The sequence below is a fragment of the Pantherophis guttatus genome, chromosome 10, assembly GCF_059756535.1.
Source record: "Pantherophis guttatus breed Tessera chromosome 10, ASM5975653v1, whole genome shotgun sequence".
NCBI classification, from domain to species: domain Eukaryota; kingdom Metazoa; phylum Chordata; class Lepidosauria; order Squamata; family Colubridae; genus Pantherophis; species Pantherophis guttatus.
This window is the reverse complement of record NC_142072.1, coordinates 18,484,125-18,510,524: the sequence shown is the minus strand read 5'-3', so window position 1 is coordinate 18,510,524 and position 26,400 is coordinate 18,484,125. Positions and strand designations below refer to the sequence as shown.

Sequence of the window (26,400 nt, the reverse complement as noted above, 5' to 3'; positions counted from 1 at the left end):
GTACTTCTAATACATTATACTTCTGTTCTAACGTACCCATTTTACCCCTTAACACAAAAGCAGAATAATTTCAAATCTGTCTGTTCCATGGGTGGCAAACATTCCAGGAGGCTCACCAAAACTTTATAGGTAATCCATCCCTGTAGTCATATACTACTTGGGTCTTTTATATTTCAGACAACAGAATCTAATCAAATATGTGATTTGCTGAAATAGCTATTTTCACGTCTTGTTCCTTTGAATAAAAACACAAGTTTATTTGAAATTCTTTATTAGTACAGATTTTTATAAAAACTGCAGAAAATATGCAGTTTGTATAAATTCATCCTTCACTAATTTTGAATGCGATTTTTTCTTAGTACCATTGTAATGTCATACAGTTCAATTAAGTAAAAGACAATCAACAGTGTATTAAGTATATTTATTTTATCATATTTATATGCCGCCCTTCACCCGTAGGACTTAGGGCGGCCACAGAATAAAAACAACATAATAAAAATGCTAAAACAAGCCAATTTAAAACCCCCGACAATTAAAACCTCGCGGCAGATCAGGGAATTTGCTGAAAAAGCCATGTCTTCAGGTTGGGACATGGGTCCAACAAACATGTGGAGGCCCCCAATCTATCCACAATCCTGTCCACTTCATCTATGGAAACAGGGTCAAAGTCAACCCAGATGTTACCTTCAAGACTTGCTCCCACCTCGTCGTCGGATCCTGTCCAGTCAGAGTCTAAACCCGAATGGATCTGAGCAACTTTCTCATGCAGAAATTGTGCAAAGTCCTCAGCACTTCCTTGTAAGGAGTCCTCCCTCGCTCCCTGATTGAGGAGAGAGCGGGTCACTCGGAACAAGGCCGCTGGGCGATTTTCTGCAGATGCAATGAGAGCAGCGAAATAGTCACGTTTCGCCGCTTCCATCGCCACAAGACCTAATATGGTTTCTTAACTGTGTTCGATCAGATTCGGTACGGGAAGATCTCCAACAACCCTCTAAGTGTTTCTTCCGACGCTTCATCTCCCACAGCTCCACGGAAAACCATGGAGCTGCCCGGGATCCCCGTTGGAGGAGAGGCCGTAAAGGGGCGATTCGATCCAGCGCCCTGGTGGCAACCCGTTCCCAGGCGTCCACCAAGGCCTTTGGCAAATCGCGGGATAGCTCAGTGGGAAATGTCCCAAGCTCTGTCAGGAACCAACGAGTCGGTTCCGCCTCCCAACGGTGGGGGTTGACCGATGGAAAGTCTAGCTTAAGGAGGGAATGGTCGGTCCATGACAGGGGCTGAATAGAAAGTTCACCCCTACCCCGAACATTTATCCACTGCCCTGAGATAAAAATCAGGTCGAGTGTGTGCCCACCGCTGTGAGTTGGGCCCTGTACAAGTTGAGTCAGGTCCATGGCCGTCATGGAGGCCATGAACTCCCGGACCAACTCGGATGTCTCACCGGCTGACGGGAGATTAAACTCTCCCACAACCATCAGGTTGGGGAGCTCAACCGTCAGTTCGGCTAAGACTTCGAGCAGTGCGGGCAGGACTGAAGACACGCAGCTGGGAGACAGGTACATAATCAACAGAGCCGACTGCATTCCAGGGCCCCACTTCAGCAGAAATGATTCACACCCGCCTATCTGAGGGACAGTGACTTCCCTAGGTCTAAGTCCTTCCCTAATAACAACCACCACCCCTAGGAACCCCTCCCTCTGGACCCAACCAGGTCTCCGTGATACAGGCCAGGTCCGCACCCCCATCAATCAGATCTCGTACGAGGGGAGCCTTGTTAACAACGGACCTGGCATTAACATACACCAGCCGGAGTCCCAGGTTCCACACTCCTAACCCCCCAGGGGCGCAGGCAGAACTATGAAGGCCGGAGCGCTGAACCCGCTGTAAACAGTGGGGACACGCCCCTCTGATGTCCTTACGCCCTCTATTCCCTCCACTGTATCCCCCAACCACCACAGTGATAGAATGACCCTCACCCCACCACGCCCAGCCCCCCCTCCCCGCCATCCCCACTGGTGCCGTCCGACAGGCTACCTCCCTGATCTGTAAGGACCCCCCCCCCAAGTCCCGTCACAGAACAACCCCCCCCGAACCCCTTAAAATTTTAGATGTTATTAACCAGAACAGAACTACTAGCTTGCTCTGAAAGTTGTACTTTTAGGTGAAAAATTATGAAACAGGACATTTTCCTCATTCTTAACAGGAATCCACTGGCCAGCAGAGCCCTTTTTCTCTTCTCTTGTTGGGGATACTACCATATTTTTAGAAAGCAGACTAGTTGATTTCAGGGCCAGCGACCTTGGCATATTCTGAAAAATAGAAAATTAGAATAAGTCAGGATTTATCAGTCATTATTTGTTCAAGCAAATATGTTTATTCTTACAGGCAGCATAATAAAAAGGTGGAATTTTAGGGTATTTAGGGATATTCCTACAGTATCCTAAAACTACAATTCTTTCTAAGTATGTACAAAAAGTACTGAATTTCACAGAAATTACATGAACAAAATGCAAACTCACAAAATCAACGTCATATGAACTTATTAAGTACTTTGCTTTTCCTAATATTCGTAATAGTCATGATGAAATGAAGTGAAGTTTCTCCTATAGGAATATACTTTGCATGGTTTCGAATTAAGGATAAACAACAAAATAGGAGTTGGAAGGGACCTTCGAGACAAGTGGTTGGAATTCTTTGCATGATAATTTTGGAATAACTCTCCCAAAATTTAATTGGGCTGGTTTTTGAACAGATCTATATATGATTGCAAAACAATCCTACACTAAAATCGCTAATCAGTTTCTTGCTTTCAGACAAATGAACTTATGTTAGGACTAAGATTAATGCCAATTTATGTTCACCTTTGCTATTTTCAGTACATTTAGCTCAAGATTAAGAGCCACTCCTAAATTTTAATTTCTTTGTAAAATAAATGAATGGAAAGGTCACACTTCATTAAGAATTACATAAAGAATTTTGTTATTTCATATTAAAGAATTCAGAAAATATTTTCAAATAGGCAGTTCCTGTCTTTTAATACCTGGAATAGAACTGTATAGTATTTTAATACCACCTAACATCACTGCTTATTAAAGTTTTGATACTTAATTTGTTCAATATTATATAAAAGTTTTCCAACCATTTCAGACTAATTTGAACCCCTCCCATGAGTCAGAACTAAAACCCAATCAATTGCCAATATTTTCTTCATCAGAGCTGCAGATCCTATTCATGATTTCTATAAGAAATAAAGCATGTAAAATGTGTAGTGCGTTTGGATAATGGATTTCTGGAAACAAATTGTTCCATGACAGTTTGACAGGTACTACTGTATATTCTGTTTAAAGTTTAAAATCCATTTGATATGGTTTGACTGGGTTAACAAGAAAAAAATGGAAGGATTTTTTAAAAATATATTGTTTTATTAATAGGATTATTTTTTAAAACATCAGAAGTTGGATGATTTCAAGATTTGGTAACCAGAATTCGTTAACAAATTCCACAACTCAGTTTTCAAAGTTTATTTTCTGACTATGAAATAATGCAAGATTTTTTTAAGGGACTCTTACAAAACTTTCATTATTTGAAAATATATTTTATATTTACCTTAAAATCTAAGTTGTCTTTTGGATTTCCATTTTCACTGGTTTTGGAATCGATTTTTAAACTGTCTGACAGGACAATTTCTTTCCCAAAAGTTTTAGCTGGGTTAGCTTTTGCTATTTCAAGTAGTTCTCTTTTCTATAGAAAGAAAGAAAGAGTTTAAAATACACAGATTTCTCAGAGATCAGTTTTGCCCCTGCCCCCATACTTACTAAAAGGAACTAACATTCCCTCATCAGCTTTAATTTAGTACTCTATTCTTTCTTTCGTAAATGCAATGCAATGACTTTCAAAACCAGCCAATAATTCAACAATTACACTGTAATTTGAAAGCAGATATCTAACATCATTCACTCAATTACAAGGCACCCAACATATTTATTCCTTTTTTCCAAGATTTGCCATTATTTATAAGATACACTGTAAGATGCTTCAAACATTGCCATTTTCATATCTGGACAAAGAATTTTCCAAATAATTTTGGAATACTTTGACAACCCAAGATCCCCCCCATCCCCCAGAATACCTTTTTCTGTCAAGCAAAGAGGGGTTCTACTGTGAGATCTTGTTCGGGAGCAGTTTCTTCACCTTCTATAATCTTCAGGACATGCGGTTCTTCCAAACCCATACTATCCTTCTGCTTCTTGATTTACTTCTGGAGTAAGACCTGTGATAGTATGATCTAACAGAAGATCTGCTCCGGGATTGATATATTGGACATGAAAGAGGATATCTTCTGTAATATCTAAGATGGGCTTTTTCCTGGTATCTGTAATTGTGTGATCTTGAATGACTCTTGGAATAAGATCTTGAGTATCCTCTGGATCTCTGAGAACAAATCCTTTTAGCATGTGATCTTGATCTGCTCCTTGATCTACTCCAGCTTGTGGAGGAAGATGAAATACTTGAACTGTAAGATGAATCACTAGAAGATACTGAGGATCGCCTGCTGCAGCTGCTCCTTGAACATGATTGAAATTTCCCTTTAGGTGAGCTCAGAGTCAAGTCATCCATGAATCCTGTCATCTCATCTGTCATCTTGCTCACTTTCTGTTTTTCAGAAATTTTAGAACATGTCCCTTCTGCTGTCTGCTGTCCAGTCCCAATTACTTTAGATTGAAAAAAAAATGTTTTAGAAAACCTCAACACCGTAAACTTACATTTCTTCTACTACTTATGTCTTTCTGAACTGCCTTGTTTCATATTCCATTTTATAAACATCACTAAATCCTAGGAATAATCAAGTATTTAGGAGACAAGCCTAAACAATTTACTCAGACACCTGTTTCACTAGTACTAACACAAAACAGGATTAGAATTCTTGTAACAATATGCCCACAAAGATTAAGTCTATCTGCACTTAGTCAAAATGCAGCTGTTACATAAGACATTTTAGCAACATATATCATTGCTATGGAGTCCATCCTGCTATAAACACAACTCTAAGCCTTTCCTTCTATATATCTGCTTTTTTCCTTATTTTCACTTTCATCATTTTTAATAAATTTGCTGCATATTTAGAAAGATTGTACCCTGTTCTTTTCCTCTATCTCAGAATTTCAGACAACTACAAATTTCTAGCTATAAAGCTTTAATTCAACATAAGAGTTCTGGTATTGCAGCAGACTAAAGCACTGTTATTAACATCAGCTGCCTGCAATTACTGCAAGTTCAAATCTCACCAGGCTCAAGGTTGACTCAGCCTTCCATCCTTTCTAAGGTAGGTAAAATGAGGACCCAGATTGTGGGGGCAATAAGCAGACTTTGTATAAAATATACAAAAGTATGAAGGCTATTGCTTAACGCATTGTAAGCCGCCCTGAGTCTTCGGAGAAGGGCGGCATATAAATCAAATTAAAAATAAATAAAAAATAAACCAATTTATTGTTGAAATTATCATTAAGTGCCACAGAAATCTCTTTCTTCTTGCAATTTCCATTTATTTGGTAAGGACTCCTGTAAAAGAGTTTTAAGATCCTCAATCAAATTTATAACTAGATCAGCCTCTTCCTAATGCAAAAACATCGGTATTTTTCCTAGTAACATCACACTGAGATTTATTTCATAATACCTAGTTTATTGTAGTTTGCAATGAAATGCACTGTAAAATCACACAGTGTAAGCATTCAAGCACACCTTGAGATACTATAAACAGTACATGGGGGGGAATCAGTTGTGTTCAGCAAATTCATCTATCACCCACCTGCAATATTCATTTTAACTAAATCATCGAATTAAAAGGCTACCAAAATTCACACAGTGTACCAAGCCATGTTAATCACTCTGCCTTTGCACAACACTGAACCACAAAGCAGCCAACAGTGATATGCAATCCCAATCAGCACAAAATTTCATATATTAAACTTCTGACTAGATGATTCTTAATTTTCCTGTGTTAAGGTACATCCTACAGAGTGCTGGGCCATTAGAATTTAACAATTTCTTCTCTCTCCTTCTTGCCTACAGATTAGCAATACTTTACCTAACCCTATCTTTGGTTATTGTAAATATACTCAATGCTTTTGGTTATGATTTTAAACAAATGCATTAGGGGAAAAAGACCAAGACCAGGAGAACCCGAGTTTAAAAACTAATAGATTGCACTCTTACAATTGGTCCTTCAAGTTTATAGCCAAATAATGGGAGGATTACAACAAAGGAAAGATAGGAGGAAATTAAGATTACAAATTAAGGGGAAAAAAATCTGTAATTTGCCCATTAAAACCCAATAGCAGCAGAGATTAGGTACAATTTCTGTATAAACTTTATAAATTTGCATTTATTTTTTAAGAAAACAGGCTTGATACAGGATTTCCAAATAAAAATTTCAGAACCGAACTGAATTTTCGGACAAAGACAAATTTTTTGTGTGTCCAATCACACTTGGCCAATAAAGAATTCTGTATATTCTATTTTACGGCCATTGACGAGTACAGAAGGATTTTTACAAAACAGATCAAAGGCAACGCGAAAAGGGTGGACTTTTGCGGGCAGATTTTAACGAAGGGAAAACCTAATAGATTTCTACACACCTCGAGCAGCTTCAGCCGATTTTTTTTTACGGACAAGACTAGCAAAACAGGGCAAGCTTACCTCACCCGCGCCACACACACACCGCCATAAACAATAGACAATAACTAAGTAATATTAATTATTACTTTATTATTATTAATTAATAATAATAGCTCTCTTCAGTATTTCAACACGATCATCTTAATGTCACCCCTGTATTCCCACGCCCTGCAGCTTCTTCGAGTGAGGTGGAAACCCGACACCTCCTTTCCATCAGGCCTTTAGGTGTAGCGTTAATCTCGGGGGAGGGGGGGGTGAGGCGGTTAAATCAGGGTTTACGTTGTGTGGACGTAGCCTTCGTGGAGAGTTAATATTACGCCAAAACAGAACGATATTTCCTTTCTTTTTTTTTAGGTCTTAAGATTCAGTACGTTTTTTTTAAAAGCCGAGAAAGGACTTACTGGCTCCGCGGAGGTCCGTGAGGGGAGACGTTAGTCACTGCCATTAGAGCAAAAAAGCCGAGATGAGGAAACGCCTGAAAAGAACACTCCGAATTCCTCACGCCAACGATGAAATAGGTTTAAAAAAGCCCACTCGATTTCTGCTCAAGACTCCTGAGGAGAAAAAAAAAAAGGCACGTTCAATTGGCTCCCCATTAGTAGCAGCCACCACCAACACAACCGCCTCCTTCGAGCGCCTGGCTCCGACTGAAGGAATCAGAAGCTTCCAGAACAGCCTAGCGAAGAGCTCGGGTAAAGCGCGCGCCCGCCGACTGTCAATGTCGTTATTGCGCATGCGTACTACGGTGTGGGCAGGGCCTTGATTTTTCACCCTAGAAACAGGATTCTGCTCCCTCAGCTATGGACAGGCATTCCTCCACAACGCTTCATTTAGTGACCGTTCAAAGTTACAACGACACTGAAAAGTGACTTATGACCAGTGGTGAAATCCACTGGTCATAAGCCACTGGTTCTGTGGGCGTGGCTTGGTGGGTGTGGTATTGCTTGGTGGGCGTGGCAAGGGGAAAAAGACTGCAAAATCTCCATTCCCACCCCACTCCAGGGGAAGAATACTGCAAAATCCCCATTCCCTCCCCACTCTGGGGACAGCCAGAGGTGGCATTTGCCGGTTCTCTGAACTACTCAAAATTTCTGCTAATGGTTCTCCAGAACCTGTCAGAACCTGCTGGATTTCACCCCTGATTATGACCGTTTTCACAGTTATGACCGTTGCAGCATCCCTATGGTCACATGATCAAAACTCAGTTGCTTGGTTCATAGTTACAACGGTTGCCGTTTCTTGGGGTCATGTGATCACCTTTTTGCAACCTTCTGATGAGCAAAATCAACGGGAAATCCAGATTCGCTTAACAACCGTGTTACTAATTTAACAAATGGAATGATTCACTTAGCAACCGTGGCTAGAAAAGTCGCAAAATGGGGCAAGCTCACTTAAACACTTCACTTAGCAACATACATTTTGTGGTCCAGTTGTCATAATTCGAGGACTACTTGTATTGTGCTGTACAGGTAATCCTCGACTTACATCAGTTCACTTAGTGACCATTCAAAGTTACAACGGCATTGAAAAATTATGACAATTTTTCACACTTATGACCGTTACAGCATCATGGTCACGTGATTTAAATTCAGATGCTTGACAATTGATTCACATTTATGACAGTTGCAGTGTCCTGAGGTCATGTGATCACCCTTTGTGACCTGACGAGCAAATTCAATGGGGAAGCCAGTTTCACTGAACAATGGTGTTACTAATTTAGCAACTGCAGTGACTCGCTTAACAAATGTGGCAAGAAAAGACGTAAAATTGGGCAAAATTCACATAACAAATTTCTCACTTTGCAACATAATTTTTGGGCTCAATTGTGGTCGTAAATTGAGGACTACCTTTATTTCGTCCTGTGGGGTGTGGCTTTCATAGGCCCCACCTCCAAGCCAAAGTGCATTTTCTCATGATTAGATAAAAAGATTTAAAACAGGGATGTCATAGGCGGTCAGCTGGCTAATTGAGCCTCTGTGATTTATGGGAATGTATTGATAACTTTGTTCTCTGGCTCAGTGGCTAAGATGCTGAGCTTGTCAAGATCAGAAAGATCGGCGGTTCGAATCCCTAGTACAGCAGGGGGTTGGACTAGATGACCTCCAAAGTCCCTTCCATCTCTGTTACTGAATAGTTGTTTCGATTTTTAAAAGGATTCAAAACACAAGACACCACCCAACGACTCCGTTTTGAGCAGAGCGCCTGCGCAGCCTGCTGCTGGCTGCCAAATCGATCCCGCCGCCGCCGCTTGGGGGCGCATGCGCAGGCTCCAAAGCTCTGGTGCCAGCGGGGGAGCCCGAGAACGCGCCTGCGCACGTACGAGCAGGCCGAGCCCGAAATTAGCGTTTGCGCAAAACGAGAGACATGCTGGATTGCGGCCTTTCGAGCATACGGGTCCTTGAGCCGGCCCCGCTTTTGTTTACCTGAGGGAGGGAGAAGGCGTGGTTACCGCTGGCGACGCCCGCAGTCAGCTGAGCGCGCGCCGGCTACTTTCCCAAGGCGCTTGAGGGGCGGTAAGTGAGGAGGTGGGGGGGGGAGACCATTCGTGTGTCCGAGAGGGTCGCAGCCCGGTGCTTAGAGCTGACCGGAGTGGGTGTACCGCGGGGCTGGGAAGCCTCGGGTCGCCCTGGCAATTTTCTCTCTCCCCCCCTCCCCCACCGGAAGCAGGGCCTGAGCGTTTGGAGAGCCTCGCTCCTTCGCTTTCACCATCCGCCTAACTCGGGGGATTGAATGAATCCGCTTGGGGCTGCGGCATAGATCCAAACGGCGTCGGCCCAATGGCTGACTGGGGAATTCTGGGAGTTGAAGTCCACACGCCTCTAAACGTGATGAGATTACAAAACCTTGGGGTATCCCGTTGTGCAGGGGGTCTCCCATCTCGGCAATTTTAAGACTTGTGGACTTCAACTCCCAGAATTCCTCAGCCAGCAAGCAAAGCTGGCTGAGGAATTCTGGGAGTTGAAGTCCACAAATCTTAAAGTCGCCGAGATTGGAGGCCTCTCTTCTTGCCTGTTATGCAATCCCAAAGAGTGTGGAAATTTTTAAGGTTCAGTAACTGGGATTTCCAGGTCTATGTAATCGTGATTGATTTAATAAGGGGATTTGATTTTTATTTTATTTTTTTTTGAGTTGGCCTGGCATACAAAAACGACACTAAAATGTGGCTGGCAGGTTTATAACGATGTATGTCGTGTGGACCAGTGGGGTTAATTCAGTGGCGGATTAAGGATCACTGGTGCCCTAAGCACAAGATGTTTTAGTTTTACTTTTTTTTTTTTTTTTTTTACAAATCTTCATTGGGTTTTGTTTTTTTTTTCCCTTTCTCAACTTTGTGGTGCCCCCTTTTGGGCGTGGTGCCGTAAGCACGTGCTTAGTCTGCTTAATGGGTATCAGTGTTTCCCAAACTTGACCCTTTGAAGATGTATGGACTTCAACTCCCAGAATTCCTCAACCAGGCATACTATTCCTCAATCAGGCATACTGGCTGGGGAATTCTGGGAGTTGAAGTCCATGCATCTTAAAATATCCAAGTTTGGGAAACACTGGGTTAATTGAATTAAAACAGGATGCTTTTTTGGGAGAAATCCAACTGTGAGTGGTGCTCTTATGGTAGGAAATGGGAGTGTTTTATCTGCACAATAAAACCGGTATTGAAATGTAAAGAACTATTTCAGTAGAACTCAAAAGATGCTTTTTCAAAAGGCAACTGGACTTCGTTTTTCCTTGAAGTCGTTTCGCTTCTCATCCAAGAAGCCAGTGGTGGGTAGCTACCGGTTCGCCCCGGATTGGGCGAACTGGTAGCAGCGGCAGTGGGAGGCTCCGCCCACCTGCCCGAACGCTTCTGCGCATGCGTGAGCAAACTGGTAGCAAACTAAATTGAAAGCCACTACTGCAAGAAGCTTCTTCAGTTCCCTTTTGGTAAAGCACCTTTGGAACAACCATGACTGGATGACTGAGAATCAGGGTGGATAAAAATCAATGATTTTTTTTTTAAAAATCAAAAAAATCAGATTTTTTTGATTTAAATTGGATTTTTTTGATTTTTATTGAATTTATTTTAATAAAAAACTTTTGGGGTAAAAATCTATTGTAAGATAGTTTTCTATTTAAGATACATAAATCATTGTTTATTCAGCATGAAATGGAGCTTAGTTATGTAGCATGTGCCTGTATATTCTGCAACACTGGGACTATCGGTGAGTCAACAGTGGGTCAAAGGAGTAGCAGAGATGACAGTTGCTCTTTAAAAATTATGATTTAAATCGAGTTGATTTAAATCAAGGCTTTTTATTAGTGATTTAAATTGTGATTTAAATCAACTCGATTTAAATCAAATCCACCCTGCTGAGAATCTCCATAGATTTTTCAGTAGAACAGTCAGACTATTTCAGTAGACTTGATTGCGATGGATTTGGGGCAACTTATTTTTGATCTGTGAATAATGTTCACCAACTAGGGTGCTGAAGTTTCCTTGTAAAAGGATGTTTGAAAAGTGGGGCTCTAGTTGTTATTAGGAGTTTTGTGTTTGTTGAAATGTAGCCATTTTGTTGATATGAAGGCCAAACTTTGTGTTCATTTGAGAAAACCTCAACTGTATTAAGCAGAAGTGATCTGAAGAGTATGTGAATAACTGTATTTGCACACTTTTTGGGGGGGAAGTGTTTTTATCCTGAGTGTGCTGAAAATCTGTCCAGTAAGGGAAGTTGTAAGTGGGATATTTTCAATTGTGTGATCATCTGTTTTTGTTTTAAAAAAGTAGTTTGATGATGGTAAACATTTGCTTGTTAACAGCATATTTTATAATCAAATGCATCTGGAGACTAACAGAGCACAGCTCCAATATGTGTATTAGCACCTCTGGATCTCTGTGTATGTGTACTTCATATATGCCTAAAGATATCTGTCACATTTTTATAAGCATCTTGGATTCTAACACTTTGAAAGCAGTAAATACAGTTAGCACATTTTTAAAAAAAATCATGCATTTAAAACAAAACCAGAGAAAGAAAAATTACATTCATTTTCTCACCTAGGTTTTTCAGAGGATTGAAATATGTCTGGGTTCCTTGAAAATGTTAGATGCTCCGAGTGTGTTGACTGGGGAGAAAAACGAAATACAATAGCTTCTATCGCAGCTGGTGTGCTGGTGTGTATGTTTAATTCTTATTTGTATATTAACACGCCTTACATTACATCTGGAACTCTGCACTTTGATATGACCAAGAGCTAATCAATAAACTAAAGTAAACTAAACTAAACTAAACGACTCGGTGATATAAAAATCTTTATTGTTATTATGAATATTTTACATGCATAATATGAAAGAATCAATAGGTCCACCTTGAAATGTATTGATCTAATTCAGTAAATTTAGAATGCATCTTATCTTTTAATATTCTTCTATAAAAATTTTGTTTCTTGGGGCCGACAAAATATTCGTGTTTATTGTAATCTTTTCTCATTGCCTCTGGAATATTATTGTTTTAATGTCTGTGAGAGTAGTGATAAAAGATAAGTGTTATGTTGATGATGCTGATAATGGAAATGTGTTCAGTTTTTTACAGGGTGGTGGATTATAATAGATGCAGCTGTCAAATATCCAGGTTCAGCAGAGTTCAACCATTCATACCATGCTTGTGGAGTTATAGCTACAGTTGCATTCCTAATGTAGGTAACATTTCCATCCCAATGTTAAAAATAGTTCTGGGGACAGGCACTCACGCGGCTTGGTGCCTTCAGGCCGCTCCCATTCTACACACACCCCGCGGGAGGGGAGGGACTTGATGGCAACGCGTGAAGGGAACCTCTCTCTGCTGGACTCCCAGCTGTGAGTTCTCCCGGCTGTGAGTGCGCAGGCCGCCCGGGCCTCCTGCACCCCTGAAATAGTAAGACCCCCGATAATAAGGCCAAGCCCTTATTTTGGGGTTCAAAAGAAAATAAGACCCTGTCTTATTTTCGGGGAAACACGGTAGTGAAAAATTAGGCTCAGAAGTGCCTGAAGGCTGACTTGTGTCATGAAAATGCTAGATGGCACTAGCAAGTTTTTGCCTTCGCCCTTCTTCCTTTTGCAACATAGGGATAATAATTCTGTTGTTACTGCAAGAAAGGCAACATATAATGCAAAATTAATGAACATTTCAGACACTTCAATATGTCATCAGTTGCTGAATTCTCAATGCTCATGCCAAACTCCATTCTGTGTTGTTTGTGTAGGATCAATGCCGTCTCCAACGGTCAGGTGCGTGGGGACAGTTACAGTGAAGGGTGTCTTGGGCAAACAGGTAAACATATTTTTCGCTTATTTATATCACAATGGAAAGAAAGCTAATTTTTTTTTAAAAAATGCTGACGGCCTCTTTCCCATCTATTTACAAATTAATTTTTTTTTGTCATGGATGAGAAATAATAATTTTCCTTTATTCTGTTCATTTAGCAAGCTGGGGTATCATATTCCTAATTTTGTGGAGAAAATTCAGTTACATTTTAAAATAATGTATCTCAGGGGTGGGTTCTACTTACCTTTACTAGCGGTTCACAGTGGGGCCACGCGAGTGCACTCACTTCGCTCACGTGCGTACTCTTCTGCACATGGGCAGAAGCAGGGATCGCCCGATCGGGTAGCGATGGCGGCGGGTGGTTCGGAGAACCAGTAGCAAAAATCCCTGCACCTCCCCATACCATGCCCAGCTGAGCCGCATGATCATCAGAGGCTTTTTTTTTTTTACTTTTAAGCGCACTTTTTCTACAACCTCTTCCGACAAAAAAATGCTTTTAAAAGTAAAAAAAAAAGCCTCTGATGATCGCGCGGCTCAGCTGGGATAGTCAGAGGCTTTTCAAAGCATTTTTTTCTGCAACCTCTTGGCTGAAGAGGTGGTAAAAAAAATGCTTTGAAAAGTCTCTGACAATCCCAGCTGAGTTGCCTGATCGGCAGAGAGATATTTTTTAAAAAGCCTCTCTGACGATCCCAGCTGAGTTGCCTGATCGGCAGAGGCTTTTCAAAGCATTAGAAAAAATGCTTTGAAAAGTTAAAAAAAAAAAAAAGTTGGCCACGCCCATCCAGTCACATTAACCCCACCACCACCAAGCCACGCCCACAGAACCGGTAGTAACAAATTTTACATTTCACCCCTGGGCAGAAGCTTTTTGATGACATCAGGGTCGGTGGACGGAGCCTCCTGCTGGTTTTACTACCGGTTCTATAGAACCGGTGCGAACCACTGATGTATCTGCCATTTTTGGTTGAGGCCCGATTCTCCTATATTAGCAATTTATATGCCATGCTAATTGATTTAGACCGTGGTTCTGCTCCCTCTGCTTCTGGGAGAACGATTGTTTTTAAAATGAATTGCAATAATTAACTCTTAGGCTATCTATATCTTTACATGGCTATTTTGGTTATGCAGAGGATTGGAGATAGATCTTCCCAACCCAGTATTCCAAATTTTCAAAATCTCTCAAAATGTGCTTTTAAGGAGATGCAGTGAAAAAAAGCTTCCTTTCATAAAGGGATGTGTTTGAAAACATAATGTGCTATGTTTGTACATTGGGGGAATATATTTTTACGGTTTTGAGCATAGAAAGTTCCTAACAGTCCACAGGTGTTACCATTCAAGCAAGGAAATCTGCGTCTTGAATGTTGAACTTATTTATTTTGAAAATAATGAGGTTATCTTTGTGTACATTAAGGTGCTCGCATCTGGCTGTTCATCGGTTTTATGTTGGCCTTTGGATCCCTGATTGCATCAATGTGGATTCTCTTTGGAGGCTATGTTATCAATGGTAAGAAATATTATTGAAATGGTAGTCTTCTGTGGAAAAGGACTGTATCTTTTTTCTCTGTGTGAAGCTCTTCTAAAATTCCATTGGAAATGAGAAATCATGTATAAAGCTATAAAGTGTAAAACTCTTGATGGGATGCGGTGGCTCAGTGGCTAAGATGCTGAGCTTGTCAATTGAAAGGTCGGCAGTTCAGCAGTTCGAATCCCTAGCGCCACATAACATGGTGAGCTCCCGTTACCTGTCCCAGCTTCTGCCAACCTAGCAGTTTGAAAGCACATTAAAAAATGCAAGTAGAAAAATAGGGACCACCTTTGATGGGAAGGTGACAGCGTTCCGTGCGCCTTTGGCATTGAGTCATGCTAGCCACATGACCACGGAGTCGTCTTTGGACAGCGCTGGCTCTTCGGCTTTGAAACGGAGATGCGCACCGCCCCCTAGAGTTGGGAACAACTAGCACATATGTGCGAGGGGAACCTTTACCTTTTTATAAAGCTCTTCTCTTATATAGGGATAGTTTTTTCCTGGAGGCTCAATACAGTTATATTACCATTGCCTTTTTCTTTAAAATGTTTAGGCTGTGTTCACATAGATACGAAATCTAATATATTTATAGCATAAGTCACAATGGGCTGAGTTTTATGGCTATACACAAATCATATTGTGCTTTAATATGTTATATGAACATGGCTTCAGAGAATCCTGAGTTGTGAAAGCTCATCCTTAATATCTTTGTAGGAACTATTGTATATTGGGACTGTAGGCATATTTACAGAGTTATCTTCCCTAGTAGAATGAGATTTGCTTTGAGGAAGTTTATTTATATTCCATCTTTCTACCATTTCAATTTGTATTTGCTGGTTTGTTTTTCAGTGCATAATTACTTCCTGAAGTTTGAAACAGAATGCCTTGAACAATATTTTAATTGTGTCAATTAAAAAGCTAGCAAAAAGATTATCTTTTCTTTTTGAAAGTTTTTTTTTCTCAAAAGCATACACAAATGTACAATTTCTTAGCCATTATTAATCATATATATTATCTTTTGATTTTCATATTTGTTCAGTCTTCCTCCTAAATTTTAAAGTATACTCGTAGCTCTTCTACGATTCCATATCTTTCTTATTTCACAGCAACCACTTCCTCTCCTTCTCTCTTCTTTCCCTTCCCTCCCTTCTTCTATTCTATTCCACTTTCTTCTGTCCTCCTCTCCTTCCCCTTCCTTTCCCCCACTCCTCCCCTCTTCCTCCTTTTCTAACCCTCTCTCCTACTCTTGTTTCCCCTCCCTTTCTTCCTCTCCTTTTCCCTTTCTTCTGTCCCTCTCTCTCCTTTCCTCTCTTCTCCCCTCTTCTTCCTATCTGTCCCTCTACTTCCTCTGTCTATTCCCTCTCCATTGTTGTTTTTCTTTTCAATTCAATATATTTTCAAGATGGTTTTTGAGCAAAAAGATTATCAAGATAGAAAAACAGTATCAAATTTTGCAAGTAAATGAATTCCTAAATAAAACTGTTAGATACATTCCTAAAAACTGTTCGCCAGATTGTGATAAAAATGGCAGCATCAGAAGCCATTGTGCATTGAGAAAATAAAGTACACTAGTGTGGGAAAGATGCTAATAATAAACTTTAGGAACCTGGTAAAGTGATTATTTTTTCCACAGACAAACAAAGCAAACCACCAGTTTATCCAGGAATAGCAGTCTTCTTCCAGAATGCTTTTATTTTCTTTGGGTAAGAATGCTTTCCATTCTTTATTTGGATTTATTATATACATTATTATGCTCATCCATTATCTAGTGTGGTAATCTATTATATATATATCAACCTGGATATTTTTGGAAGCCCTGTGTAAGTAGTTGTTAAAAAAGATTGGAGGCAGTGGTAAAAATGAACCAGTTTATGATACGGATATAAATTTTAGCACTGGTGTGTGGGAGCATTACCATAAAACTTATAAAATTGGAATGCTTTAAAAAAGATTTATTTGGGATATTTATATTATCGTTCTCCTTTATGCTAATTAAAGTAAAATGCTTACTGAGCCAACAAAACTAATCATAAAAATGTATAGAGTGCCTTTTATTGAGAAACACAACAACTACTTTAGTTAAAATTGTAATGTCAAAGAAGGGCAGTAAATATAAATCTTTACCCAATAAAAGTATAAAAGCAAAACTAAACAAATCAAATAACAATATCAAACAAGAACCAGCAGCAGAATCTTGATGAAATAAAGTTTTTCTGAAGTTACACTAAGAACATATTTTCATTCAAAGATATATTAATAAAACGGGAGCTTAGGTTACCCCTTATATCCTCCATCTGAAATAATATTCAATCTGATTCAGGACAAGGCTGTTTTTCTTTATCTTTTCCTAGAGAAAGGCATCTAGAGACATTTTCAAGATAAGGATACCTTATATGCCTAAGAAATCCTTATTTGTCCAAAGAAATGGGGGTGATGCTTGATTTTGAAAATGAGGAAATGAGTGAGACATTTATGCCAACAATATAAACCTTTTTACAAACACACACCAAACTTGCTATTTTACTACCGTGTTTCCCCGAAAATAAGACCCTTATATTTTTTTGAATCCTGAAATAAGCGCTTGGCCTTATTGCCATGCACTCAAAAACCCAATTGAGCTTATTATCAGGGGATGTCTTATTTTGGGGGAAACAGGGTAACTCTGCTGCATGTCCATATTTCAGGTATATTTTATATAATGAAACACCTGTAAATCATAGCAAAAAGAAACAGTGCAAATTATTGACACTATAGATAGCATTTAGAAACACAGTTGGACTGAGCATGCCAGAAAGAGTGCGGGCTCCACATTTTCCTTACACTAAGCTTTGGTTGTGTCCCATTTGAGCAGCAAAGTTTTGGTTTTGAGGCCTTTTTCTCTTTACATTTCTGTTCCAACAAAACTAAGCTTGATTACCTGAGAAGGACCAAGCTCTCTGAAACTTGCACTTATTTGCCTTACACATCATACTGAGCCATAGGTTGTTCATTTGTTCAGTGAACGACCTATGGCTTAGTTCAAATTTTTGCCTTATTCCCAGAAGGTATTAAGCCAAAAGTGAAGAAACCACTTTAGGAATTGGCAGTATGAAACTAGCCATTTAACTAACAAGGATTTTGAATATACTAAGGGTGTTTTTGGCTGAAGAGCCTATTCAGGCATTGTGATGTGGATTCAATACACTTGAGGGTGGAAAAGCAAGCTTTCGGATCAAATTTCCTTTTGGCGAGGATGAAATGATTGGGGGAATCTTTGCTAGTCAACCTAGGCCATAAAATGGGGAAAGTTTATCTACGTAATATATTTTTACCATCATGGCTTCTTTTCTGGCCTTTCTTATTTCCTTCCCACACTGGATTGCCTTTTCAGCAATCAGAACATTCCTTTATGGAGTCTCTTTGCCTGCAAAGCAGTGTTTCTCCATCTCATCATCTTTTAAGATGCTTGGACTTCAACTCCCAGAATTCCCCACCAAGCACACTGGTTGGGAAATTCTGGGAGTTAAAGTTCACACATCTTAAGTGCTGAGATTGAAAAATATTTCTGTAAAGTATGAATAGTATATTAGTAGTGGCAAAGCAAAGCAATCAAAGTACTGTATTTTTCAGAGTATAAGATGCTCCGGACTATAAGACGCACCTACCTTTTTGGGGGAGGAAACCAAGAAAAAAAAAATCTGCCTCTGCCTCCCAGCAATTTGCCTCCTTGCAGCAAACAGCCTTTTTGAGTTCCAGTTTCATTTTCAGCACAGCCTGATTAGCAGAAGGGGGAAAAAATCTGCCTCCCAGCAATTTGCTTCCTAACAGCAAACAGCGGAGGCCAAAAATGTGGCGCATGAAGGCGGCAATAGGCAATGGCAATCCCTGCAGCCTGAAAGAGCTGATGGTTGGGAGGATCCAACCAACAATCAGCTGTTTGTGCTAATCAGGCTGTGCTGAAACTGAAACTGGCTGTTGGCTGTTGGCTGCAAGGAGGCAAATTGCTGAGAGGCAGAGGCCAAAGGGTGGGGGCCAGCGGGTGGGTGGGGCTACATTTGGTGTATAAGACACACCCAAATTTTCACTCTCTTTTAAGGGGGGAAAAGTGTGTTTTATACTCTGAAAAATATAGTAACCATTGAAATGACAGGAACTATATTAATCTGTGATCGAAGGAAATCTTTCCTGTTCTGCTCTTTTTAATATGAGGGTTCTGACATCCATGTACCTAATAATTTGTCTTTCTTTCTAACAGCGGTCTGGTGTTTAAATTTGGTCGCACTGAGGATTTGTGGCAATAAGTGACGTGGAGCATCTCACCTCCTATTTTTAATTGTCATTTTGTAATATTAGTGCTCTGCTATCAGCAAAAAAGAAAATGCCCACATTTTAAAATCATGATACACATTTCCATTTTTGTTCCTTTCAACTTGAGACTTTTCTACTCTTGGCTTTTTGACATTAAATATTGTAGCCTGTGATTAAGCTGAGATGGAAGAGGAACTCTTACTGTCCTCTTACTGAATGTTTTTGTTATACCTTAATATTAATGTATCTTTTACTGTTCCTTTTTTCCGGGATATAAGTGCTGGTTTTTTAAAATGTGAAATACTTGACTGACAGTATATGTGGAATGCTTGTATATGAAGGTTATTACTTAAGTGCATAAAATGTAATAGAAATATACTCTTATTGTATTTCTAATGCCACTTTCTTCTTGCAATTTTTTGCGAAGTTTTTGAATTTTAGCAAAAGCATATCCATAATGGAAAGACTAGCTTTTTCCTCAAATACACACCCTGTCTTCCCTGCACAGTATAGTTTTCCAACATGTCTGGAAGGTGCTATTTGCAGAAGGTTGTATAAGAAATGTCCTGTGCAATCTTCTGACTTTGCAAGGAAGTCTGTTCTCAGTTGTGGAAAAGAATCAGTAGTCTGATTTGTCCATTGGTTTAATATTTTTTTTTAATTAAAGCACTTTTAACACAGGATGCTAAACCAAACTATATGACAGCTTAGAGCAGTGATGGCTAACCTTTTTGCCATAGCTTGCCAGGAGATTCGCACGTGCCCGCACCCATAATTCTATGTGCCCCGCCCCACGCATGTGCTCCCCTCCCCCGCCCTGTTCCTGGCACGCCATGACCCGGTAGGCCCAGTTTTTTTTCTCACCTGGCTCCAGAGCCTCTCTAGGAGTCTCTAGAAACGGGGGACAGCAAAAAACGTCACTTCCTGTCCAACCGGAAGTTGGGAAACAGGCTGTTTCAGGCCTCCGAGAGTGTGGGGAAGGTTGTTTTTGCCCTCCCCAGATGCATAGAGAGGATCTGGAGCCAGGTGAGAAAGAAAATCAGGCCTTCCCCAGGCCCTCCGGAGGAAGGAAACAGCCTGTTTCCCTACTTCTAGTGGGCCCAGAAGGCCCAAAAATCAGCTGGCCGGCACCCACATGGGTGCCAGAGCTGAGCTGGCGTGTCACACATGCCATAGGTTCGCCATCATGGGCTTAGAGTCATGAACTCCATAACTGAAAAATACTGTATATAAACACAGAATAGTATGACTGAACTCAGTTTCTCATATAATATTTAATCTTCACTTTCCACTTACATTATTTAAGCGTTTAAAAGCCCCTAGAATATAAGGAAACTTTTTTTTTATAGAAACACTTTGGCATATTCATTTTACCCTTACAACCAAGTATTTTATACTAAATGCTTACCAAATATGCTGGCAAATTTAATAAAGCAAATAAGTCTCTTTTTTCATGCATTCTTGTGGCATCAGAGAGAAAGTCTCTTAGCTGGGTAACTTGCTGCCCTCCTGATGGTGGTGTTCAGAATCCAACAGCTAAGTGGGGGAACTAGATATAAAAAAAAGATTTTTTTTTAAAATATTGTAATGCACTCTTAAATGCAACTAATTACTATGAGTTTATATATAGTGGAGAGTTTGTTCTGCAGAAGTGTGAGTTATACGGTGTTTCCCTGAAAATAAGACCCTGTCTTATATTTTTTTGAACCCCGAAATAAGCGCTTGGCCTTATTTTCTGGGAGGTCTTATTATTTTGGGGCACGTGGAGCGAGATGGGGCTCCTCTTGCCGTCTTACCTGATTTCCAGCGCTCAAAAGCCCGATTGGGCTTATTATCAGGGGATGTCTTATTTTCAGGGAAACGGGTACAAATCTTGCTTGCTTAAGTAAAGTTCCTGCATCCCCCTACGTGGCTAATTCACATACTTAGCCATAAGTGTAGCTTACAAATGAAAATTACTAGGTTTCCACAACACATTAACAATACCAAATCAGGCAAATTACATTCAAGTGGGATCTAATTCTAGATAGCCAAAAGAGTGAGAAACAAGTAGGGTGTTTGTAGCATATTCATATTACATTTTTATGTATTCATCAATGAGAAAGATTTGATTCTGAACTTTTTAATATGGTAGCATTCACTATGATCCGTATGGTTTGTTGAACTATGATTTATTGACTGAATCTGTATCACACACTAAGCCAAAACCAAACACCACTGTCCATGGAGGAATTGGATCTAGACATTCTGGGAGTTTATTTCTTTTTTTCCCCCTGGCTTTAGTTGAAGAACAATGCATGAGTAAAATAGCTCATATCCTAAGACATTCGGCAAAGTGTAACCTTGCTGCCAAGAAGCAAAAAGGAATAAGATATTTATGTAACGCTAACCTTCTGAATCCCAATCTGTACAAGACGCAAAAGTATAAAATATAATCCTACCTCCCAATAAACTTGATCGTCGAAGTACTTTGTTACAGGAGGTGCTTTCCATAATTTGCAAGTTAAAATGAGACCTATAAAAATAAGTTGAAACCAGGCCTGCATTCAAAATCTGAACAACTGCAAAAAGTTTCTACAGTTTATCCCTGTTAATGATACCCAGCCAAATCACTGCATTTTGGGTCTTTTAGCTTGCATCTAATTCTCCCCAAGTGTCCCTTGCTTCATCTGGTTTCCCCTTTATCCAAATCTGAACTGTAGTTTTTTTTCCCCTAAAGTGTTTTCTAATCCACAAGCATTGGAGACTCCCAGATCCTGCCAAAAGTTGCCATCAATATAAATTTGCTTGTGTAACAGGATGGAAAATAATTAAAATACACCATAGATAATTATATGTCATTTACTTGAATTTAAACAAAACTGGACTATAGTGCCACAACATCCCCCTAGCCATTTTTTAAACTCTAGAATATCCTTTTAGAGAGATGATTTTTGCCAAAATACAGATAAGAATCTGTAAATATATGACAGGATTTGAAACAAAATAACCATATGTTTGCTGGGTTCCCTCTACAAATGTGCAGTTGTGCAAAACTTGGTTTATGAACCATCCCACTTTTTTAAATCTCAGGCTTTCTTGTCCCCATTGTAAGGCATGGTGAAAATGTTCCAGAAATCCATCAGCTGGACAGTAACATTGGTGGGTTTCTACTGGTTCTCCCCAGTTCTTGCGAACCAGTAGTTCATAGAACCGGTAAATACCACCTCTGCCTGGCCCTGCCCCAAATATATTCGCTGCCTCCCGAGTCCCAGCTGATCGGCTAGAAGGAAAAAATCAGGGCTCACTTGAGAAAAAAAAAACAAGACACTGTAGCTTTAAATTGAGAAGCCAAGAAGCCTCCCAACTGATCGGCTAGAACCGATCCGCTCCTTGTAAACTGCTCGGTGGTGGTAGACTGGCAATTGAGGCCAAGCTGCCTGAAAGCGGTTTCCGATGCTCTCGGTGGTGGCAGAGCGGCAAAAAACTGTTTAAACTCTTGCTGCGGCGCTTCAAAGGTCCGCCCTACAGCTGATCAGCGGTAAAAGGCAGTGTGGTGGTAGACAAGTACACTCCAAAAACAAATGGGTAGACCACTACGGCCCTGCAAATAGTTAAAAGCCTGGTAGACCAATACCTCTGCTAAATCCTAAAGAATTGTTTGTCACATGACCATCAAACCACATCCACAAAATAAGCCACGCCCACAGAACCAGTAGTAAAAAAATTTAGAGCCTACCCCCTGGTCAGTAACCAGTTTAGGATGGGAGTAGTTTTAATCTCCGTCACCACATCTGACAAACTTCCTTGGAAATTGAATTTTCAAGAAATCCAGGTCCTTTTATCAGAAAGAATCTGATCTATGTTACCTTCACTGAATTCAGATTTTAATACTAGTTTTAGAGGAGTGATTTTTCCCCTAAAAATTGGACAATCTTGGAGGACAATTGCAGACCCAATAAAACACTTGTTGTTAATGTTCTACTGACAGTGAAGCAGGGGTGCTATTCAGCAGGTTCTGACAGGTTCTGGAGAACCGGTAGCGGAAATTTTGAGAACTGTTCAGAGAACTGGCAAATACCACCCCTGGCTGGCTCCAGAGTGGGGAGGGAATGGAGATTTTGCAATATCTTCCCCCAGGACTGGGGAGGGAATGGGGATTTTGCAGTATCCTTCTCCTGGAGTGGGGAGGGGATGGAGATTTTGCAGTATCCTTCCCCTGCCATGCCCACCAAGCCACACCATGCCCACCAAGCCACGCCCACAGAACCAGTAATAAAAAAAAAATTGAATTCCATCTCTGCAGTGAGATTTTGATACAGACCTGTAAGCAGACCACTGAACAGACTGAGGCACAGGCTCAAGCTGAGTGCACCAACTTCAATTAAAGCTGAACAACCAAATCTGTAGAGGTTCATAAAGATAGAGAGGTGTTCAAAACTGAGTAAAAGGAGGGGGGGAGGGAGTGTCAGCTTCTGCTTTCTAAATACGATCTCTGGTAGTCCTTATGAACAGTGTCAGTAATTCTCAAACTTTCTTGAGGACACCATACTTCCTTGGGTATAGTACACCCAGGAATTCTCCAGGTCTCAACTATTTCCCTATAGCTGTTTAAACTGAATATTTCCTGAAACATGCCCACCTGAAACATACTGCAGGTGTGCAAAGATAATGGAGGTCAGCTATCTTGTAGGGAAAATTGAAAATCAATAGAATAATGTCAAAAAACCTGAGCTTCATATAAAGGTAAAAGTTCCCCTCGCACATAGATGCTAGTTGTTCCTGACTCTAGGGGGCGGTGCTAATCTCCATTTCAAAGCCGAAGAACCAGCATTGTCCGATGATGTCTCCGTGGTCATGTGGCCCGCATGACTCAATGCCAAAGGCGCACGGAATGCTGTTCCCTTCCCACCAAAGGTGGTCCCTATTTTTCTACTTGCATTTTTTACGTGTTTTCGAACTGCTAGGTTGGCAGAAGCTGGGATAAGTAACGGGAGCTCATCCCTAGTGTTATGCAGCACTAGGGATTTGAACCGCTGAACTGCCGACCTTTCAATCGACAAGCTCAGCGTCTTAGCCACTGAGCCACTGTGTCATATATGAACTCATATATGAACACCTATATGTATATATGAACTCATATGTATGTATGTATGTATGTACACACACACACACACACACACACACACACACACACACACACACACATATACACCACTTCATATATGAACTTCCAAATCACTTATCCAAAACCTGAAGGTAATTCTAGGCTTGTGAGAACAGAGTGACTGAGTCAAAGTCACCTAAGGATTTCCATGTTTGAGAAGGAATTTGTATATGGGTCTTTCCAGACTGATCCAACATAACAACAAGAATAAAATCTGACAGGCTTAATGCAAGAACAACGTAGAATACTCCAGGCAAAGTTCAGTTCTTTATTTTCTTATACCCAATAGACAGAATCTTGCCAGACTAAACCAATACTATTCTCACCCTAATCCTGACTCTGTTCCAATCCAGCTCCAGGCTGTGCTGCTACTGGAGTGGGGAGGGGATGGGGATTTTTCAGTATCCTTCCCCTGCCACGCCCACCAAGCCACACCATGCCCACCAAGCCACGCCCACAGAACTGGCCCACGGCTTAGGGCCGGGGTATCTACAAGACCGCCTTCTGCCGCCAATAGCCTCCCACCAGCCAGTTCGCTCGCACAGAGAGGGCCTCCTCAGAGTGCCGTCGGCCAGACAGTGCCGGCTGGCGACCCCCAGGGGGAGAGCCTTCTCTGTAGCGGCACCTGCCCTCTGGAACGACCTACCCCCAGAGACACGCACGATACCAGACCTCTGGACTTTTCGTCGGGCCCTGAAAACACATCTATTCCAGCTAGCCAGGCTGGCTTGACTCCATCCTTGCGGTTTTAATTTGTAATTGGTTTTAATTGGGTTATTTTAAATTGATGGCCAAAATTATTTAATGTTTTTTAAACTGTTTTTAAATTTTATATGTTGTGTTTTACCGTGGCTGTTCACCGCCCTGAGTCCTGTTGAAGAAGGGTGGTATATAAATTAAAACAAATAAATAAATAAATAAATGTCAGAGTATGAATATTGATGGACTGGAATAGATCAGTTAATGAATAGGCATGGTAACAGGTCAGCTAATGGGGCTTGTTTTGGAATTAGAAACTTAAGGAAGAAGTCTGGGCATGACTTAGGCAACTGAGTCTGTGCAGAAGCTCTGAAACAGAAACTAAACAAGTCTGGACTTGCTTGCCTGCTCAGCTCTAAAACGAAACTAGTCTGTCTGCTGAAATGAAACTGGAAACTGATCTCTACTTGTTACCACGTTGGAAGAACTCTGCTATTGGTATTGTAAAATTTACTTCATCTGTTATTATGTATATAAAGAAGTGAATGAATCCTACTGAATCAGTTATCTGTGTGTGTTTCTGGATTTGATTTTTGCATGAAACTCTGACATGGTACTTGTCCTGCCTTTCTCTTTAGAATGTGCTCCCCCCTTCCTGGGAAACTACCATTTCACTACAGTCCATCACACCAGATCCCTCTCTGTAGGTATCCTCGTTCACCCAGGGGTGAAATCCAGCAGGTTCAGACAGGTTCTGGAGAACTGGTAGAGGAAATTTTGAGCAGTTCAGAGAACTGGTAGTGGAAAATTTGAGTAGTTCGGAGAACTGGCAAATATCACCTCTGGGCTGGATCCAGAGTGGGGTGAGAATGGAGATTTTGCAATATCCTTCCCCCAGGAGTGGGGAGGGAATGGAGATTTTGCAGTATCCTTCCCCTGCCATGCCCACCAAGCCACACCACGCCCACCAAGCCACGCCCACAGAACCGGTAGTAAAAAAATTTAGATTTCACCACTGCCTTTACCTGATTATACAACACATAATTGACTCTGATATCAACCAAGGATTCTTACAATTAATCAAGGGTATTAAAAACAGACAGATTCAGCTTACACGGAGAGATTGTTGCTGTGGTTTGTTAGGATGACAATAACGTGGATTATCCCTCCAAGCAAACTGGGCAAGCCGAAAGTGTAAAGAACTCCACAAGTATCATGGATTTTGAGTGCTGGATCCAAGCGTTTCTGAGTTGATAGGAAGAGAAATGTAGAAAAGGCAACACACGATAAGGTTTTGGAATCAGAAGTTACAGCAATCAATGTTTATCTATAAACATATAGCCTACATTTGTATTAATTTTCTTGCAGTCCCAAAGCAGGGCTTTAAATAGAACAGTCTGCAGGCTACTTTTCACAGAAATGTGGAATGCAGAGGACTTGGCCACGTGGACTGTGTGAGCATCATCATAACTACCGAAAAGACTAGCACATATCTGGGACATATTCAAGACAAGTTCCTCCAGAAAGCCAAAATTCTAAAGCGTCCCAGTTGCTTGTTCCATAACCAGCAATGAAAAGGTTTAAAATAGGGAGGGTCACCTGTAAACAGGCCATGCCAAGGACAGAAATTGTGCCTGCTGCCAGACCCAAAACCATTGCAATCCAAGGCTGTTGGATGTCGGAAGCAGAGAAGCCAAGGGCAACCCCACCTGCCAGCGTAGCATTCTGGATGTGAGCCTGAAAAAAAAAGGAGAAGAAGAAGAAATCAGAGCCAGGTTTAAGCTGAGTGGCTG

At 40.8% G+C, this 26,400-nt stretch overlaps 3 protein-coding genes across 13 annotated transcripts in view; 1 reads left to right on the top strand and 2 right to left on the bottom strand.

Moving 5' to 3' along the window:
• Positions 1 to 2,074: 2,074 nt before the first annotated feature.
• RSRP1 (arginine and serine rich protein 1) lies at positions 2,075 to 7,324 on the bottom strand. The gene is given in 6 exon segments (XM_087876353.1): positions 2,075 to 2,309; positions 3,607 to 3,743; positions 4,130 to 4,232; positions 4,234 to 4,713; positions 5,502 to 5,559; positions 7,077 to 7,324. Coding segments are annotated over 6 exon segments (999 nt in total). The 5' UTR covers positions 7,121 to 7,324; the 3' UTR covers positions 2,075 to 2,132.
• A 1,613-nt stretch (positions 7,325 to 8,937) lies between these two features.
• On the top strand, positions 8,938 to 21,227 carry TMEM50A (transmembrane protein 50A). The gene is made up of 7 exons (XM_034413496.3): positions 8,938 to 9,188; positions 11,709 to 11,821; positions 12,230 to 12,342; positions 12,889 to 12,956; positions 14,362 to 14,454; positions 16,109 to 16,178; positions 18,710 to 21,227. Exons 2-7 carry the CDS (start codon positions 11,729 to 11,731, stop codon positions 18,753 to 18,755), a joined length of 483 nt encoding a protein of 160 aa, XP_034269387.1. The 5' UTR covers positions 8,938 to 9,188; positions 11,709 to 11,728; the 3' UTR covers positions 18,756 to 21,227.
• LOC117663378 (RH-like protein) overlaps positions 20,018 to 26,400 on the bottom strand; it is a 31,260-nt gene continuing 24,877 nt past the window's right edge. For 5 of the 11 annotated variants that reach the window (XM_087876345.1, XM_060691447.2, XM_060691448.2 and 2 more), the window contains exons 7-9: positions 26,207 to 26,344; positions 25,722 to 25,852; positions 21,342 to 23,145 (exon numbers count right to left, since the gene is read on the bottom strand). In XM_087876345.1, the coding sequence (XP_087732471.1) occupies positions 22,746 to 23,145; positions 25,722 to 25,852; positions 26,207 to 26,344 (669 nt within the window). In that variant the 3' untranslated portion in view covers positions 21,342 to 22,745. Of the gene's footprint in view, positions 20,312 to 21,137; positions 21,278 to 21,341; positions 23,146 to 25,721; positions 25,853 to 26,206; positions 26,345 to 26,400 lie in introns of those variants that run through there. The other 6 variants (XM_087876350.1, XM_060691450.2, XM_087876351.1 and 3 more) reach the window with 2 other exon arrangements.